Genomic DNA, 20,563 nt, shown 5'->3' with positions numbered 1-20,563 from the left:
CTTGCAAGGAGGCTTGCTCAGCAAGTTTGCCAAGAAGTCTTACTGCAATGGAGGAAGGCAATGCCCTCAAGAACCACCCTCTCATGATGACATAAATAGGTGGGGCTGACATCTTACTAGCCAAGGCCTTCATTTGGGTGTACAATTTAGATGCTTTCTCTTGGTTTCATCATGACTTGGACAACTCTTGGACAATCATATGTTCAAACTTTTCCATCTTAAAGTTCGCAAGAAATCATCCTTCAAATTTGGCCATGTTTGATAATGACGAGAGGCAAGTGGTATTACCAAACATTGGCTGCATCTTCCAAGGATGATGGAAGATGTGTAAGAAGGCATGCTTGTTCTCAGGGTGTAAGAATCTTTCTGACATGTGCTTCAACATCCTCCTGTAATTGACCCTTGATCTTTTGCATTTTCACGCGAACTTTGTTGAGCAATTCTAAAATTCTTCCTCTCTCCATGGAATTGAGAACCGCCATGGCTGATGTAACACCTCTACTTGGGTACTCCACTTCTTGGCCCAAATCAGTTACAGATGTTGAAGGGACCCCCAACTAAATGAAAAGTAAGTGTGGGCACCATCGGGATAGATGGTGCAGAGGCAATTGTGGAGGCAAGGACCATTGGGGAAGACGATACTATTGCAAAAGTTACTACTGATGCAAATGTAGATCTCTAGAGAGTACATGGAAGGTGATGAAGGCACTACCAATGCAAACAAAGATGGGGAATACATAGAAGGTGTTGAGGATGCAAGAGTAGTTGCGAAGATACAGATGGGCTGGAAGCATGTAAGATGCGTAATGCGTCAGTAGTCTGAAAGGACATAGATGGTTGAAACAGTACAGAAGATAGGGGGGAAGTTGGAAAGACATGAACGGTGCAAAGAACGTGACTGAAGCAAAATGAGAACCGAGTGGTGTGGGAGGTGTAGAAGTTGGATGTAATAGGAAACCATGGTTGTAGATCACGGATGATGCAACAGTGGACTAGTTTGTGATTGTTGAGCTAGGTACTAAAGAGTTCACCAATCCTGACGAAGTGGTGCTGATGACAACATAGTTTCAGAAGAGGAGGGGATGTCCTGTTGACCTTTGTGAGCTTCGGATGAAGCTTCGTCCTCCTTCACATGCTCTCCTCTTTGCACTTCTTGTTCCCCTTCAGATTCACCACTTCTGAAACCCTATTCTAGCATATTTTCTTATCCATTTGGCATGGAAATCTGTGATGAGGTCACCAAAAACAGAGGGGAAGTATTAAGGTGTGCAAATAAGAGGCATTGCATATTTTCTTATCCAGTTGCGCATGGAAACCTATGATGAGGTTGCAAAAACATAGGGGAAGAAGCAAGGTGTGCAAATAAGAAGCGTAGCTGCTAAGGCTTCAAAATGAGTGGAATTCCCTGCTTTCAAAAACGATTCTATAATGTTGTTACTAGAACGAGTGTCACAACTACAAGAAGAAAACGAACACTCAAAGCAATTACTTGAGAGCATGGGAGATGGATTCTACGTGTTAGAGAAGGGGAAGGGCAATGGATCACTATTCAAGCGGTCCAATAATGGTTTGGCAAAGTTTACAATTGAAGTGAAGATTCCGAAAGGAAGAGATTTGGAGACCAAGCCAACTAAAGCTAGGTTTACAAAGTGAGTAGATGAAGTGTTAAAAGGAGGAGTGAGAAAAGCATTTGTCAATTTCGAGCTTTGGAGCAATGCCAAAGGTGACCATAGCTCTGAACATCAAAGTCAGGGAATTACCAAACCATTGGTACAACGTGGAAGAGTCATTTGGGCAAAAATTGGTGGAAAGCGACTCCCAGTATGGCATGGAATATAGTAGATACCTTTTGTTGAAAGAGGGGTAACGAAGCCTTATATGACATTCAAACACGAGAACTGAGGATACAAATACTGTGCTGCATTCCTAATGCAAAATCACATCTACATTTATGCTTTTGAATATTAAAAATAGTTTCATGCCCTCAGACTGAGTTGGCTCAGGATTCATAATTTTTTGACTGAAGAAGATAGGTCCAACCCCTAGTTGCGAATCCTGTCCCAGCCTGCTCCAGGCTACGGGCTGCTCAAGCCCCACCCCTGCCTCAGCCTGTAGGGTCCCGGGGATGTTTCCAGCCCCTGCCTACCTACTCCACGCACCAGGACCTGTCCAGCTCTCATTGGGGGCTGTACTGCAAAGGTGCCTTGCCCCCAGCCTGCTCCAGCCGTCCTGTGCCTGCACAAACACCAAAAACGACCAAGAATATCACAGGGAGCCTCTCCAAACCTGTCACGATCCAGAAGCTGCCTGCCACGCACAAAGACAACACCAAGAACCTTGGAGAATCTGCATTGATCAACAAAGGGAGCCACAGACCTAGGCTTGATGCCGCTGCTGTATGCTCAGTGCCAGCAGCCATAAGCCTCACACCTGCAAAAAACCAGCAAATTCTACCCTGACGACAGATAGAGGGCCAAGTTCCAGTCAAAGGCTAGCTCCAGGCTCCCCCAAACTTTCGGGATTCTGTCGGGAACTCTCTCCAGCCCCTCCAAACTGTCACGGACACCGGAAGCATTTGAGGAAAGGAGAAGGCAGGACTACCTTGTGGACCACCCCGGGCTATGAACAAGCACAAAATATGTAAGGAAAACATTTCTGCAACTTTCTGCTAAACCAGCAGAGACCTCCAGGCTCCCCCAAACTTTCGGGATTTTGTCGGGAACTCTCTCCAGCCCCTCCAAACTGCCACGGACACTGGAAGCATTTGAGGAAGGAAGAAGGCAGGACTACCTTGTGGACCGCCCCTGTAAGGAAAATATTTCTGCAACTTTCTGCTAAACTAGCAGAAACCTACAGGACTACTTTGCACAATGCCTACATGACGATGTGTGGAGGATACATGGGGGAAGCAAGCCTTGGAAAATGCTATGGCCGCCTACTCAAGAGGGACACCTCACGAGGCCATAGCCAATGTCTCGCCAGTCTCAACAAGATATGCCTAGCCTTGATTGAAAAAATTGACAGTTTGGAGGCCATGAATGTGGCCTTACTAGCTGAGAAAGCATGTGGAGAAGACATTGGTAGAAGTGAAGAAGCAAGGAAGAAAAGTTGAGGAAGGATGGAGAAAGGAGAAGGCCAAGAGAGAGAAGGAAAAGGCAGGGTGGGAATCTGTAAAAACCAGTTTCCAAGACAAGCTGGATGCCTTGGGAACTGAATTGCAGCAACTCAAAGACATGAATGTGACTCCAGAGGGGACATGCAAAGCCATGGAAAAACTCAAAACAGAAATGCCAATCTCAAGAAGGACAGGCAGCTATGCAGGCCACCATGCAATGGAAACATGCGGAGCTCAGGCAGCAAATCGCCAAGGGAGAAGCGAAGATGATGGAGTGGAAAGAGGTGGTTAAAAAGGGCACATCAGCCCCCAAGAAGGAGATTATTTTAGATAGCCTGGAGGAGGACAAGAGATCGGACAGTAAATCGTCAAAAATTTGGTTAGAGGCCTAGCAATATGTGATACCTCTATGGCAGATGCCAAAATCTTGTTCACCCATATGGATGCCAACCTTACTTGAGAGGCAGCTTGGAGGGTGGGCAAGCCCGACACATCGACAAGGCCTTTGGTAGTGAGATTCCGGACAATAATGGACAGGTCCACCCTCATGAGCATGAGGGCAGCTGGACAGGTCCACCTCATGAGCATGAGGACAACATTGAACGGATTAAGGACTTTCTTGGATGATGATCTGACACTCCTACAACAAGTACACCGGGAAGGACCGCCCATAGTGACAAGATACACTTAGGACTCAGCTCATAGGAGGGAGATGAGGAGTGATGGTGGAATATGAGGTTTGGAGAAGTGGCAGTCCTACATCTGGTACCGTTTATATCTGTGATGCGGAAAGAGGAGCATGTGCACTACATGTGGATACAAGTTCAGTCGCCTGACACACGACTGATTTTCATTGCAGTATGCTTCTTCCCCTTGGGCGCATCAGCATACACCCATGAGGTCACCATAGAGGGTCATATCCCATATGAGGATATATATGGTGATGTTCTATTGTTCTCTAGATTGGGAGATCCTCCTCCCAGGCGACTTCAATGTGTGCACAGGAAGCAAATTTGTGGGTTTCTTGACTTTGCATCTGACCCCCTCAGAGTACCCGGGGTGGACCTAGCAAAGCTTGGGATAGTGAGGCATTGACCATAGGTCACTGGATATGGCCGACACCTACTAGAGATGAGAGCTGTGCATGACTTGATCATATGTGTTGGTCTTCATAGATGACTGCTATCTGGAGGGCTCACCTTTTTCCCACATGGAGGAGGGACGAGTACAGTAGATACTTGATGGGTTTCCTAGCCTTTGTGACACATGTATATGATTTGATGCCCCCCCTCCTAAAGCATGGACCACTCCTATCTAGCATTCATTACATCGATCACCACGCTAGCCATAGGATGTTGTCCCATGAGCTACAAACCCCCCTTGGAGATGATGTAGATCTCGCCTGTGTCTCAATTAGTGGTTCAGAGTGGCGCCCCTAGGTTTTTCTCCTTGACTCATTCTACAGCACGTCCCCCCAATGGGGAAGATACCCAAGAATCTATGGTCTGATGATGAGTACTGCGAGATGAGATCTCGCCTCATACATGAGCGGGCTTTGGGCACATCTCACTATAATAAAGACATAGTGGTTATCACGCCGACTGACACGTTGGAAGAGATGGTCTTTTCTTGCAACATAGGATGATGAGGTGATCGGATCATTTTGAGGAGGAGATCTTACTATTGCATGGGAGCTTCTCTCTAAGGGTAAGCTACCCATTCTGATCATAGATCCGGGGGCCCACACACGTGTGCGACCTTGCTTTATGATGTCTTGATCTAGGCACCACATCCGTCTTATTCACTGCATAGAATGTGCGAGTTGCACTGCGTCGGCTCTACAACTGGAAAGATCAAAACCATGAGGGGATGTGGTCCGAGTACTTTGCACATGGATAGGAGGTTTTGGCTCCAATCCTAGCATAGATGCTCAATCACGCGATATGTCACAGCTTCCCACTTGTTTGGAGTACCATCACCATTGTGCTAATACAGGAAGCGAGGGATCCCATGGACATAGAAAACTACCACATACTCATGATTGGCCACCCACTGGTGAAGATCTATGGATCGGTAGTAGAGAGAGAGAGATCAACTGCTACACAGAGCCACATGGGCAACGGGCTTTGGGACAGGCTGGTTTTCGGAGTCACATGCTTGCTTCGTAGACTTTTAGAAGGCCTTTTATACAGTCCCACGAGCACGTATGATTAGGAGACTCCAAGAGATGCAGATCCTAGGAGAGGTGATTGGGGGGGGGGGGGTGATGAGCTTATATGAGTCAGCTAGAGGGAGAGTACATGCCCCTAGAGGCTTGCCAGATTTGTTTGAGAGCATGATCGGAGTGAAGCAAGGATGCCCCCTCTTATTAACACTCTTTGGGCTCTATATTGATGAGATCATGACTTTTATTGACCGCCTAGGAGGGGAGGGATCCTTGCTTTTGCTGATTTGATGATACGGATACTATTGTATGCAGATGACACAGTCCTCATCTCCTCTTCAGTGGTAGGCCTACAGAGATACCGAGAGGCCCTAGAGGCGTTTTGAAGGGAGAGAGAATTGACAATCAACCTTTAGCAAGACCTGACAATCAACCTTCAACACCTCACGGGCTGTACTTCATCGACAAAGCTTCACCAACCAAGGAGAGCCAGTTGAGATTGTCCCGTCATACACTTGTCTAGGGACAGTTTTCACGATGACTCATGCAGCTAGGGGCCAGGGCATGGCTCACCTTGATATGGCCCAATGGATACAGAGATCGTGGAGACCATACCCCCGCCACAACGAGAGACAACCCAGCCCATCCCAGCTCTACTTAGAGGGGACCATCTGAACCGAGGCGTCACTCTTGATATGGCCCAATGGATACAGAGATCACGGAGACCATGCCCTCGACACAGCGCAAGAGACAACCTGACAGACATAGATACATCAGCCCAATGGAGAGTTACCATGGCACCTGGTTATGCATTTGGAGTCTTAGCTTTGAGAACTTGTTTTTGGGTTTTGAGTTTTCATAGCATAGCACTCGGCAAGGGCCGTAGTGAGCCCTTTGCCTTAGCCCATAACGGCTTGGATGGATACCCTTTGGATTATTCTTTTTGTCTCATGGCCCACGAGGCCTCCCGAAGACGGTAATTCATCTCTCTCTCTGTCTCTCTGTCTCTCTCTCTCTCTCTCTTTCTTGACCAGTGTCTTGTTGCCATAGCTTCACGTACCGAGATGAGCCAGTGGAGATAGTGCAGTCTTACACATATTTGGGGGTAGGGTTCACTGGGCCAGGTTACACGATAACCCATGCAGCTACAACATGACTCACACGAGGGCGGGGTGCTTTGGCCTGACTAGAGAGGTAGTGCTTCCAGGCACACGTCCAGAACCCTCCGATGAAGGGTTGGCTTTTTGACACCCATGCAACACCTTTCTGTGGGAGTGACATTTCAGCGACAGAGTGGAAGAGATTTGAGAGGCTACAAGTGACCATGGGATCTAGGATGATTCGAAGTGAGCCCTTGGTCCCCCATCATAGTATACAGGGAGAGTTTACCATGACCCCTCTCCAGGTTGATGTCATGTTTCAGATAGTGACATTCCTCCACAGAGTTTGGGCCTCACCCCAGTGGAGATTACCGAGGCTAGCATTGGAGTCTTCTAGGCAACTGGCAAAGCGCGGTGTTGATCCAACATGGTATTCATGGATATCCACATGGTTTGGTAGCCATGGCATTCATATGGACAAACTTCCCCCCTTTTAGAATAGCATGGATGCAACACCCGAGATGATCTTACGAGATGAGATCAACCATATCATACGGTTGGACCTCCTCCAACTTCATATGTCTCGGGCTTGGAGAGAAGAGGAGTTTCCCACCAAGATCCAACTCTTCCATGACCACTTCTTGAGGGCCTCGGAGTATGGTCTTGTCATCAGATCTCATTATCTTGAGGATAGGAGAGTCTCACATGCATTGAGGATCGTCATCGGATAGTTGCGAGTCTCGTCACATCAGCTGAGGATTGAGGCAGGGAGAGTTGCAAGCGTACCCAAAGAGCAGAGGATCTGTAGACTATGCCCTATGGGGGAGGTCGAGACAAAGGAGCACTTTCTATGTGTTTGCCTAGTCTACTCTGACATTCGAGGGCGATATCATTGCCTCTTCCAAGAGGGGCAAGGCTTTCGTCTGCTTACACGGCTGATCCATTTTTGCGACCAGGTTGGTGTTGGCCTCTATCTGATTGAGATGCAACAACACAGAGATATATTGATGCGATAGACCAAAGAGCAGCATGAGGCGATGCCACAGGTCATCGAGGTTGACTGAGCACAAACATGTCACGGGGACGTGAAGTTATGAATGGTGTCTAACTTTGGCTTAGGGGACTAGCCCAGGGGAAGTGACACTTCCCATAAGTCCCTAGGTGCACACACTAGGCCTACTTGCTAGGGGCAAGGCAAGGTTTAGAGGGGTCTAATTGTTGAGCCCAAGGAGAAACCAATGTTTCATTGGTTAGTAGGGGTTAGGACTTTAACGTGAGAGGCGAACCAATGTTCCATTGGTTTTTGTGGGTTAGAGCATTAAGGAGGGGGCCACGTGGCAGCCCCTCACCCCTTGCTAAGGTACGGATTTCTTTTGATGTGCTTCTCGTTCATTGCACACACCCTGTGGAGAAGGTGTACATTTGAACCTTAATTGGTGGCTAGTTCATTTTCCAAGGTTGGCAAGCTTGCTCCATAGGTTCTGTATGGATTGTACGGAGCCTTTAAGGTGGTTGTATGGGAGCTGTACGTGCAGCTTTTCCTAGTTTTCTCCAAGGTGGACTGTACGGGCTGTTCTTTTCTGCTTCTCATGCATCCCAAGTAGCTGTTCCATTGATTGCGCTCTTTCCCAACACTGGTGTACGGTTTTCCATGCTGATGTACGGCTGTTTTTATCCTGCACGCATCTTGAGGTGAAGCTGCTACTGTACGGACCAGCGGGCACTGATTTTGAGGTATTCTTGTTGCTGTACGGCTGATCTACGTTCATCTCGAGGTGTTTTCCTTGCTGGTTTCAGAGGATGCATGCACTACGAGGCCTTTCCATGGCTGGCTGTATGCTCTCCCTCTCCTGCCCGTGACTCTTCTGCATTCTCTCTCTCATTCCAGCTGTTATCTCTCTTCCTTCCCCTCTCCAAGCTGCCATTTCCTCCTGTTGTCTCTTGCTTGCTGGGATCTGCTACCCCCGGAGGTGTTTTGGAGCTGGATGTAAGTCATTGTGGAAGTTTGTTGTTGCTCCATTTGTTGTTGGAAGCTCCTTTTGGCCATTCAGACAGTGATTGGGCACCCCGTCACAGAGGGTGTAATCAAAGGGGCAGTGTGTGGATTTTCTTCTTGTATTGTGGTCACCTGTTTAGTTTGAGATCTGTGTTGAAGCTTGGTCACCTTGAGAGGCTGGTCAGTGGGTTGTGGGATTGCCAGTCCTGGTTGAGTAAGTTGAATGCTTTGTGGAATGCTTGGACACCTTTACAGTTGGTCATGGATAATGGTGAATGCCTTAGCCTTGTCTTGGCAATTGGTTACTAGTGTGTGCACTAGGATGGAATGCAGGTTATAGCCAAGGTTGGGCTTGGACAGTGGAATTGCCCGTGGAGCAGAGCACAAGGGTGAGCCCTTGTTGCATGTATTTCATTCTTAAAGAAATAAATAAATATCGGAAGGGGCGCTAAGTGTTTGGGGCCAGTGTGGTGTCTTGTACTTGGTTTCATTTAAGCAGGGGCACTCTAGCCTCCATCCACTCAAATTGTTTTTAAGTGGTATTGGTTAAAGTTAAGTGGTTGGAAATGATGCAATGTGGCTGTGAATAATGAAAATGCAATAGTTATGGTCTATTGCCCTCTAGGAAACTGAAGGCCGGTTACAAACACATGTTATAGACTTCTATGCATTTGAGTTAGCTATCGGGGAGGTTGAGGGAGCTTGATGAGATGAGAGCATCATGGATTAGCAGTGAGAATCACCACCATGTTGTTGCCAGACGAGAGGCACACACTCCACATGCGGCATGGAGAGTGACCAGAGCATTCACGATCAAGGTCCGGTCTATTTCAGCCCTCCTCAGAGGAGATCGCTAGAGACGAGGCGTTACCCTTGACGTAGCCCATCAGATATAGAGATTGAGGAGACCACGCCCTCCGCCGCCTCGAGAGACAGCTCGTTAGACACAAATATGAGAGCTTCTCAAATCCCATTAGAGAGCTCCAGAGTACTTGGATATAGGTAGCCTGTTTATGTACGAGGAGCATTAGTTCTGAGCACCTGATACTATTTTGCTATTTTGCTCACTAGTTTAGCACTTTAGCTTTCAGCAAGGGTCTTAGTGAGCCCTTTGTTTCAGCCCAGTCGGCTTGTATAAGTTACTTTTGGTTTTGTACTTTGTCTCATAGGCCCGCAAGGCCTCTTGCAAACGTTAATACATCTCTCTCTCTCTCTCTCTCTCTCTCTCTCTCTCTCTCTCTCTCTCTCTACACGCACACGCATACTTTTGTTTTGTTGTAAAAGAAATTTTGCTTTAAGAAAGAATTTACATTCATAGCTGTCCTAAAGTGGGGCAGCTCCTACTCATAACTAAAAACAATAATAAAAAACTTCCAACTAGGCTTGAGGGAGGTATCCAAAGCAATGAGCTCGCATGCGCATGTGCGCGCATACCCACCCACCCCCACACACACACACACACACACACACACAGGCATATCTATCCATCCATCCATGTACATACATGCATGCATGCATATGTGTGCACCACGTGCGATCTAAAACAATGCACATTCAACTTCTGCATGCCTATTGAAGGAAAGACTTGGTTCTTTTCTTTTATTGAGCTATCATGTATTGTTTACCAATTATAAATTATTATTTTTTGCAGGCAAGGTACGTTAAAGATGAGGCCAAGGACAAATTAAGTCAAAACTTTGATGTGAGCTCTTGGGATCAGGATTATCCTCAAGATATTCCAGAACAGCTAAATGGGTATGTTAGCAATTATAGATTATATCGTCTACTGGTTAGCCATTCTTTTGTAATTTAGAATTTCTTGATTGCTATGATCCAATTGATGTTTGAATGGCACATTTATTTAAGGGACACACAACATAGTCGTCTCTTGTAAACTGGCTTAAAGTTATCGCAATTACATTAACGAGTTTTCCAAGGAAGCTATATCGAGTTATTCTAACTTGATTTTATTAGTTGTTTTAGTTTTTAAGATCTATAAGGAGCAATAGCTATGTAATACTAATGAATTCTAGGATGTGAAAGATTATGAGGGTCGAGGTTGCACCTTAACTAAATGAAAGATTATGATTGGATACTGAAGCAATTCTAAGTGTTGCTTTATTGTGTGTAGGGTGGCACGAGGTATGAGGGTCGAGGTTGCACCTTAACTAAATGAAAGATTATGATTGGATACTGAAGCAATTCTAAGTGTTGCTTTATTGTGTGTAGGCTTGCCTCGTGCCACCCCCAAACCCCCCGCTCCCAACCTCTCGGGCACCCATCTGCGTCCTCTCGTGATCACTATCAACAAATAGTGATATGATAGTATCAAAGTCCTCTTGAGACCCTTCAAGATCTATGGGACTGGTGATCACTATCAATAGATAGTGATCTTTTACATCCACTGAAAGAAAATTCTATAGACCTGCTATGTAGTTAGTACTTGTTGAACTAGCTTGTGTGCTAGTCTACGTAGCCCATGGTGGACACCCATAAAGGATCACGGTTTGTACAAGCATAGTTTAGAGAAACTTTCTGATTTCCAACTTCCACGGGTGTGCTTTCCTACAATTATTTTGGAAGCTGTACAAAGCTTTCAAACCCCCCAGGATTCTTCTTTCTGCACATGCATTCCACTTGTAGTTCTTGGCAAATTCCAGCACTAGATATTTATATGAGTAGATTGTTTCCAAAGGTTCCCCTTCGAAAGTGACACCAATCCGTTTATTGTGAGTTCCGATCACTATGACTTTTGTTGTGGCTATGTTGATATGCATTCTTGAGTGTCTGCAGAACTACCCCAATATGTCCAAATGTGCTTGCATTTTCTACTTGCTCTTTGCGAAAAAGACATCATCATCTTTGTAAATAAGCAATCTTAGAGCATATTCTGCAATTTTGACACCTTCTCTACTGTGTTTTTTCATCCAATCTTCCAGATCATTGATAAAAAGACCAAAAAGAGTTGGTGAGAGGGGACATCATTGTTTGACCCATATGTCACTGCTTATGATAAATTTCCCATTGTTTTTTGGCTACTCGGCTAATACTTTCTCACATAGATGGTCCTCTTTGAGTTCGTGAGGTACTTGAAGCTTTTGTAGTCGTTCCACAATGAGAGAGAGAGAGAGAGAGAGAGAGAGATTGACGTCTTCGGGAGGCCTCACGGGGCTATGAGACAAAGTACAATCAACAAAATAGCTCATACAAGCCGCCATGGGCTGAAGCAAAAGCAAAGGGCTCGCTAAGGCCAACACACACCTGATCATGGACGTGGATCAATCGGGAGAGTGGTCAGAATCCACACTCCTCCTAGTAGAAGTAGTAGCATCCTCGGATCTCATAATAAGCTTGGCAGATGCATAGAAAGTGCTCCTCTGTCTCCACTACTGCCAGCGTGCATAACTTGCAAATCCATTGCTCTCTAGGTGTGGATGCGGCCCTCGTTGCCTCGATCCTCAACTGGTGTAACCAAACTCGCATCTGTCCTATGGCAATCCTCAGTGCTTGGGTAACTCTCCTGTCCCACAGATACTGGGGCGTGATGATCAATCCGTCATCCGATACCTCAAGACTGCAGCTTTGTGATGACAAAGAAAATGTTACAAACATCTTTACCAAACCACTTGGCAAAGAGTTTTTCGAGAAGCACCGACAAGCTCTTGGTTTGACTTAGAGAAAGGACATTCCCATTAAAGGGGTGTGATGGAATGTAATGCTCAGTTCTTCTTTGATTCCCCAGATTCATCATCTTGAGGGAAGGCCTACTTCATGATGTTGATCTTGAGGGAAAGTGTTAAGAAACCATCTCAATATCATGTGTTTGATATTGTTCATAGCATTAACACATAGAGTGTTATAAAGGAAAGGGTTAGATGCCCTAACCCTAACCCTAAAACGGTTTGTAAAACTGGACCTTGGTAGGGAACTCTTGGTCCCCTCCCCAAGTACGTGATGTTTATAGCTGAAGTAAATCCAACTGTATGATACAGTTGATCTCATCTTGTGGGGTCTGGAGGGATGGGGAGTCCAAACTATACTGAAAGGGGGGGAGACGGTCCATCTGAATGTATTGAGATCGAAACCATTTGGAGATACGTGCATACCAGGCTGTGCTGGTTTCGCACTCAGCTAGTGGTTTGGATGATTCTAGTGTCAGCCTCGGTAATCTCCATCGGGGTAAGGCCCACACCTTGTCACTGTCTGGAAGATGGCATCAATCTGCAAGGGTGTCATAGTGAACTCAGCTTGTATGATCTGGTGAGGAACCGACGGCTTACTCGTGATCATCTTGGACCCCATGACGACTTGTAGTCTCTCGAAATTCTGCCACTCAGCTGCCGGTAGGTCACATCCCCAAAAGGGTGCTACGTACATGGTTGTCGGTCTTACTAGTGTATCAAAAAGCCACCCCTTCATCGGGGGATCCTAAAAGTATGCCCGGAAGCATTCTCTCTCCAATCCTGTGCCCTCGTGTGACTCGAGCTCTAGCTGCATGTGTCATCGTGAAGATAGGCCCTGGGAAAACTGCATCGAGATATGTATATGTTTGTACTATCTCCAGTGGCTCTCCTTGGTAAGCGAAGTTGTGTTGCTAGAGTATTGCTCATAAAGTGTTGAAGATCATAATCTTGGTCTTGCAAAGGTTAACTGTCATGTCTCTCTCCCGCAAAATACATCTAGAGCCTCAAGATGTCACTGTAAACCTGGTGCAGAGAGGAGATGAGAACTATGTCATCTGCATACAACAGGATCTGTATCATCAAATTTGCAAGTAGGGATCCCTCTCCTCCTAGGCGGTCAATGAATGTTGTGATCTCGTCAATGTAGAGCCCTAAGAGGGTCAAAGAGAGTGTGGGCATCCTTGCTTCACCCCAATCGTACTCTGAACCCAGTTTGACAGACCTCCAGGTGTGCGTAACCTCCCTCTAACAGATTTTATATAGACTCATCATCCCCCAGATCATAACCTCTAGTATCTACATCTCCTGAAGCCTCCGTATCAAATGGGCTCATGGGACTGTGTCAAAAGCCTTTTGAAAGTCTATGAAGCAGGTATAAACTTTCAGACCTTAGCTATAGCATAGCCTTTCTAGGTCCTTTAGCAATTCCTAGTTCCAATGCTCATGTGAATTGCCCTTTGAGGTTGGCAGGCTGTTGGAGGCCAATCCATCCAAGTGTGCAAAGCCTTTCACCCACATGTAAAGGACACAACATTAGAGAGTGGAATCAAGATACACCCTCTCAGCTAATCTTAGAAGTACAAGTCTACTTCAATGGCTATAAATAACACTATTCATAAGCATCCTCCGTTAAAGCCAAATGCCTTTAGCCTGTCCACTTCTTCCACATATTCGATCGTTGGCAGCCCTGCTTGGTTGGGTTTTATATGCGCCAAACAATGCTTACCTTATCCCAGGCAGAGACGTACATGTATGTGTTTTATGGGAAATGCTGATTCGTATACCCACTTACCTCGATGTTGGTGTTGATGTCTTTGCTCTGTATCGTTTGCGTGTCCAATTTGCTTCCTTTCCCGATGATTGCTATAAATGCAAGAAATTTGATTATTGGACACTTTGCCAACCACTGTCCCAAGGATTCACAGCATGTGCAGCCAGAATCTCATGTTAAGGGGTGGGGCCCTTCTCCTCTCTTCACCTATGCAATTCTTTCAAAGATGGGAAAAACGGAATGGCAAAGGGTTGACAAGAAAGGTAAAGCCATGTTGGACTAATTGATGATGTCCAACTTCAAGGCTTTTCGCAGTTTTGGAGTGTTGGGATTTTACTCTCTTACATCACAACCTTTGGGCTGCTTGCTTCGCAGTTTGGGAGTGTTGGGCTTCTATAGGCCTGTATTGCAAGCCTGCTTGCCTATGTGTCAACTTTTAGGCTCGCTGCTCAAACAAAAATCTAAATTTGTATGAATGGACGTATTCTAGTCTTACAAAGGTATATATAGCTGCTCAAGCAGGGTTGTTGAGTGCTAGCAAACTTTAGGAGTAGCAATAATAATAACAATTGCACCATTGAAGCCTGCCTTTGTGATTCACCTATTTATTTTCAATGGTGACTAGTGGGGATTCACCTCCTATATTTGGATGTCTTTGGTTGAGGAACACCATGTTGTCCACCATGGCAGCTTAGGATATGGTAAGGTGCTGACATCCCTTGTTTGCAGAGTGACATCCTCATTGGCCTGCACCTTGGAGTTGTTGCACATCTTATCTTTCCAGTCATCTTCCCTATTTGGTCCTTTGAAAGGGTCCCTCTTTTGTCAAGGACTTTGGCTCTTCATGTTGAGTTTTGTAGCTACTTGTTTGGGTGATAGGCAGTGGAGGCTTCACTCCGAGCTTCTTCCTATGGGCTAAAGGTTTTCGTAGTCTAGGCATGGAGCCCATGTATATAATAGGGCTTCTTGGGATTTGGCATTCTCTCACCTATCCCTTGGAAGAGACGAGTTTTCATTTTGCTAGTCTTAACTCCTTGTTTGTTACACTATAATGGTTTCAAGGTGCCTTGGCTCAAGGCGAGGAAAAGACCATTGCTTTGTCAAAGTTGTATTTCGTTGAGATGGGATATATTATAAAAAATAGACGTTTGAAAATTTTGGCTAATCCCTTAGGGTTACCAGTCAACAATTTATAGCTATGGATTATAAAAGGGGTATCATATGGATGGATTAGTTGATAAGAGGGATTATATTTAGGGACAATGCAATCTAGTTGAGGCACTCGCTCTATTTTGCATGAGTTTCTGTTAGAACAACACTTGGGCTATCATGAGGTGGTACATGCCATCATGTGGATTGGCTAGGGTTAGGTCCACGATGACATGTTACATAGACGATTTCTCTTTTGGAAAAACTATTTGTTCAAAGCATTAGGTTAGACCAGCCAACGATTGGTTGTCTTGTTCTCAAAGATATTGTGTGTGTTTGTAGTAGAAATCATCTTTTGTAATGGAGATAGCTGACATCCTATTCCTATTTCTATTTTTCAGGTGTGACTGTGGCATGTTCATGATTAAGTATGCAGATTTTTACAGCCGAGGAGATGATTTGAAATTTACACAGGTAAGCCTTAAGTGTATGTACAACTAGTGCACTCAAGGTTTAAGTTGCAGCAGTTAGGTGTAATGGTTGGGATTGGAGAAAAAGAGTATGCCTCCCTAACTCAAAACACCCATTCTACATTTACTAGAGCCATTCATTTTCACAAGCAATAGATGTCCAATGAAAAGCTGCTGTAGCCATGTGATTGCTGTGGCATTCGCCGCAATCAGCATACTAAAAGAATCCATACTCCTCTTTGATGCCAATGTTTGCTTTGGGATGGAGAGGATCTTGAGACTTGTTGTAGTGCAAGGATAGGAAAGCATAAAGATATGTGATGTAAGGTACCGATGCAGTAAACACAACCCTCCTAAGTACTTAGACTTCACCCATATAGCTTCGATCTTTCTGAAAACCATCCTTGAAAAAAAAAAGCACTCAAATTCTACAAGTAATGGTGTTCCACTGAGGAACTGCTTTAGCTATTGAGTGCTGTGCATTTGCCCTATTAGCAGGGTAAAAACTGGCACACGATGCCTCTTTGATCTCAAACTTGCTTTGGAATGGAGAGGATATGACTCAGCGCAGCGATTGTGTAGGTTTGGACCCACATTAGTTTCAGCAAGGGCACATGGAAAACATCCTTTATCAATCTCAACTAATATGCAAGATCTGAAGCTTTTGAATGATCCTTTTGGGACCTTTTTAGAGTGAACCATGTTGGTGTATGTGCTCCACTGTATGCACAAAAATTTCCGTCTGTAAACTTTAGATACATTGTGCGCTGGCCCGAACATCCTGCATATCCTTTTTTGGCAAGCTGCAGAGCAGCCTTTGTCCATTCTAACAATCCTCATTGGTTGGGAGGAAGTTGACTGGAAAACTTCACCCGACCTAGTGGCAGAAACACCCCTCTCTTGCGAATTATATCTCCAGGTGTATAACAGAGGAGGGAAATCCGCTAGGAAAAGGACATTCACACCGGTGGACGAGCACGCTCTATCGATAGGAAGATGAAGAGCAGCGTAACCAAAGTTAGAGGACACACACTCTACCTCTACAAAATCAGCCAAGAGAGAAAACGTTCCTAAGGCAAACACGGTGCAGTAGTCCGTAGTATCCTTGCTTGTAAGAGAGCTGCAGAGGCAGGAACCACATCCTTCCCTTGATCAACAATAGGTGCCTACAGTATTGACATGGAAGGGAGCTGCTCAGAAGCCGGAGGAAGGCCAAGATCGAGAGGTAGAGCTGAGGAAATGTCATCCCTGGACATGCCCTAAGCAGGATCAAGGACAAGAGAAGGGCCTCACAGTCTTCTAATGGTGGAGTAATGCCCAATCTGACCGGAACCCAGTGGGGGGCAGTAGGTTCAATGCGCAACTGGTGCTAGACGTGCAAGAGGTATCGATGGAGCGCTTTGATGAGGAGGGGGTGCACCAGAAGACTTCTAGGCTTCTTTGGACAATCTCTAGCAAAATGGCAAAGTGTCTTGCAAACCCGACACTAATCCTACCTGATTGTGTTCTTGACTCGCTGTAAAAAAAGAGAGCCTTCGGGATGTTGAAGAATAATGTGGTCATCGGATATGTTAGGGTCAGAGATGATAACCCTAACTTTGGGAACCCCATCAGAACGGATTGCCTCTGCGGCGGAAGAGGGGGGGGGTGGGGGGGGGGAGGATCTCTTTGACTAGCCCAAAAGAAGCTCCAATTGTGGCAAACCTGAGGTAGACCGTGAAATCTGATGAAGAGTGCTGTCCTCCTCTATTGGGTCAAACACCAAAGTGAAAGGTGTAAAAAAATATCCTCTTGGAACCAAGTGCCAAAGGGCTAGCCTTGAGCACTGCGCTCGTGGCTCCATGAGAATCAAAAGCCACCTGAAATTGGAATGAGACCTCATCTCAATAATCGAACATTAGAAAGGCAGGGGTGAGGTCTGAGAGGAAGGCTGCAAGAGTCTAGTCCCTAGCTTGTGACCTGTTGAAAATGATAAATGGTCGGAACTTTTGGGTGCACCTTGCTTTATGGAAAAAAGACCTGATGTGAGGGATTATCACTTGTTTAACTGACAATGCAACCAAAGCATGAGCTTGTGCATGTGTGACATCCCATCTAGATGTTCATGAGCTGGAGGCAAAGGAGCAACAATGCTGGAAGATGACGTTTCAGCAGTAGTTGCGCACCTGTAGTGATAAGTGCAGTGGTAGATACCTGTGATGGGCATCTGACCTCAAAGCTTGCAATAATGTTCCACAGATTCTTGGCCACGAACACATCACACATCATGTATGACCACATGGGGTAGTTGGTACCATTCAAAATAACCTGAAATTAAAACGCAAGGCATGAGGACCTGATATGGGGGGTGCAAAAAGCCCAATTTGCAGAGGTGAGATGAGGCAAAGAAGGCTCGAATTCTTTGCAGGAAAGCCTGCACAGCCAGTGCAGCAAATGCAAGTGTTTTCCTGCAGAAAATCAACTGCAGAAGTGTTGAACTGGAACCCTAGCTGAAGGCAGCAACCTTGTCTGAGGCTGAGCCAGACTTGACCAGTGGTAAACAGGCAGCAAGAGGTTGGGAAGGCTGACAACAAGAGCTGCAGCAAGGAGGTAGCAGCCTGCAGAGATGAGCCAATGACCGTTGCTGCAGAAGCAAGGCTGTGGCGGTGGACTTCAGAAATGGGGAAGTGGCTCCAGCAGAGATTGAGGACCAGCAGGGAGAGACAGCTGTGAACTGATCTGGGGATCCTTGGGCGGTGGCTACATGAGCAGCGGACAGGAGACTGTCGACCAGCAGCAGTAGAAGATGGCCACTGAAGTGGCATCGACAGTCTTATGAAGGTATATATAGTCTAGCAGAGAACTGAAAGCCACAACACATGTATGCTTTACCTTTTAATTTGGTTTTATATGAAGGTTGACGTAAGAGTGTGCAGGGTTGTGATTTGTGCAATCTAACAAGAGAGTGTAGTGGGAACCTAGAGGGATCGGGACCCTTCAAGAGTGCTTTTGAGTCCTTTGTCTTGGACTCTTGTTTGTCTTGAAATTATTGTGCTTATTTCCAGAAGACTGTGATCATGTTGTCAGTTGTGACGGAGGCGCTATGTTTTGTGTGTGTATCCCTCTTTCCTTCTCTCCCTCTTTTAATCATGGAATGGCCATCTGCTATCCAATTGATTACAGATCCTTTTGTGGAATGAAAAAGTTTTACTGCTGACCTTGTTAATGCAGGAACACATGGAGTATTTCAGGAAGAGAACAGTTCTGGAGCTTCTCCAGCTGAAAGCTAGATGATATTCAGGGTGTTCACGTGACTAATTTGTTTACTTCCAACTTGGTAAGAGGTTGATTTGAACTCTGCTATGACAGCGTAATGTGTAATGTGGTGGGATTTGGATTATTGGACAAGCTGGATGGTGATTAAAACTAAGGTTGTGAGGTCTGTTTATTTAGGCTTTGCCTTGAAGTGATTTGGAATAGTCTTCCTAGTATTGTCATCATGGAGTCTATGTGAAGGCCTTTCTGTATCTAGGCCTCTGCTCTGGAGCGTCAATGACTTAATGAACTACCAGAATATGGTGAGATGGTCGCAAGAGCAGTGTATCATAGCAAAGTCACAAGGCCACATCCATTGAGGAGCTTACACTTTTTATGCTCTTAAATCTTGTGGATGAGCTTGAATAAGTTGAGCAGGTAAGGCAAGGATGGATATTGTGAATCGATGGGCAGGGCGTTGGTTTAGAAATGTCTGCACACAAGAACGGATCAAAAGATCTGGATAAAGGAAAGGAATTTTAAACTCTTATTGTTATATGGGTGGACACTCTGTGCAATAATCTAAGGTGAGCTTATCCAATGCTAAAGCTGTTAAGCATTAGGGCTGGCAAATTTAACTAATATAATTTTTTTCACCTCCGGAGTGCTGACAGAAACTCAGTACGAAGACTTTGTATAAATGGATAGTGGATGCTCAAGTATGTGTGGGTGTGTGGATTTGTATGTGTGAGAGCATATTTTTATACTATGGTCTACACCCACTGTTGGGCGCTGATGACGTCAGTGGGGATGTCATAGTAGCTAGTCCCTGCTATGCATGATGGAGTTAATGGTTTTCAACCTTGTGAGTGACTATCATGAGATTGAAACTGCACTATGTTGTGTTTTTAGAGGATGAGTTTGGGAATGTTCCTAGATTCATCTAGGTATATGTTAAAAGATTAGAACGTTGCATCATTTGGACTTGAGTCGCTGCTTGACTAAGCAATTTGATGCCTGCTATCAATGTGTAGATGCTTCCTCATGCTTTTCATTCTCCATGTGGACTGTCTTCCGATGACAATATTCTGGAGTAACTATTCTTCATGTCACTATTTTTTTACACCCCACCTCAAGTGGTACACATTATTTACAAGTTCTACTAATGCATTATGGGATAACATTAGACCATGTTTTCCTTCATATCATACAATCCGTCTTTTCCTTTTATGTTGGCCCCTAATATGTGTGATCATTGCATTGCAACTAGCTCTATTTGAGGTTAGAGTTTGATATATTGTAAGGGTTAAGGATATAACTGGGAATTTGCAAAACATTTAATCAGTATAGCTTTTCATTATTTTGTTTTATAGGTCTAGAACATGAGTACATATTCTAGTAAATATGAATTGCAACATTATGAATTCTAATGTTTTGTAGTCATCTAAATATATATTGTCCTCCCATTTGTAAAACTTTAGTTGCTAATGCACAATTAATGTAGAGTTCCATTTCATGTGATTTCATGAGGATTTGAGGAATCCTTGCTTTGGCTCCTTTAAATTTGTTGTACATTTAACATGTAGATGATCTAAGATTTTGCACCATAAATTAGTTATGGAGATAACAAATTGAAAGGAAGCTTTAAGTCTGTTCAAAACATGGAAATGTGTTTAGACAAAACTTAAACACTTGAAATAGTTTGAAATATTGGAATAAAACTTCGATTCCAATGCTTCTTTAGATATACTTACCACCCCAACCTATCCAAGTAACGTTCTTGTTATGTAGCTCTCTTGCAATGAAAGCCCCTTCTTTATGGATTTATGCCTTTAATGGATGAAGCTTGATTCTACATACCTAAATACGCATCATAAATCA

The 20,563-nt window shown here is 44.9% G+C and overlaps 1 protein-coding gene across 2 annotated transcripts in view; it reads left to right on the top strand.

The window, feature by feature from the left end:
* Positions 1-19,332, top strand: part of LOC147893412 (ubiquitin-like-specific protease ESD4) — a 28,574-nt gene extending 9,242 nt beyond the window's left edge. The window contains exons 7-10 of one of the 2 annotated variants that reach the window (XM_087386115.1): positions 10,027-10,130; positions 15,380-15,452; positions 18,659-18,764; positions 18,944-19,332. In XM_087386115.1, coding sequence (XP_087242241.1) covers positions 10,027-10,130; positions 15,380-15,452; positions 18,659-18,721 — 240 coding nt within the window. In that variant the 3' untranslated portion in view covers positions 18,722-18,764; positions 18,944-19,332. Of the gene's footprint in view, positions 1-10,026; positions 10,131-15,379; positions 15,453-18,658 lie in introns of both variants that reach the window. The other variant, XM_087386114.1, reaches the window with a different exon arrangement.
* Positions 19,333-20,563: the final 1,231 nt, after the last annotated feature.

This window comes from Dipteris shenzhenensis, chromosome 15 (genome assembly GCF_047967505.1).
Source record: "Dipteris shenzhenensis isolate YYH24624 ecotype China chromosome 15, Dip_SZ_1.0, whole genome shotgun sequence".
NCBI classification, from domain to species: domain Eukaryota; kingdom Viridiplantae; phylum Streptophyta; class Polypodiopsida; order Gleicheniales; family Dipteridaceae; genus Dipteris; species Dipteris shenzhenensis.
Note: the sequence above shows the minus strand (reverse complement) of the source record. Positions and strands in the feature narration are given on the sequence as shown.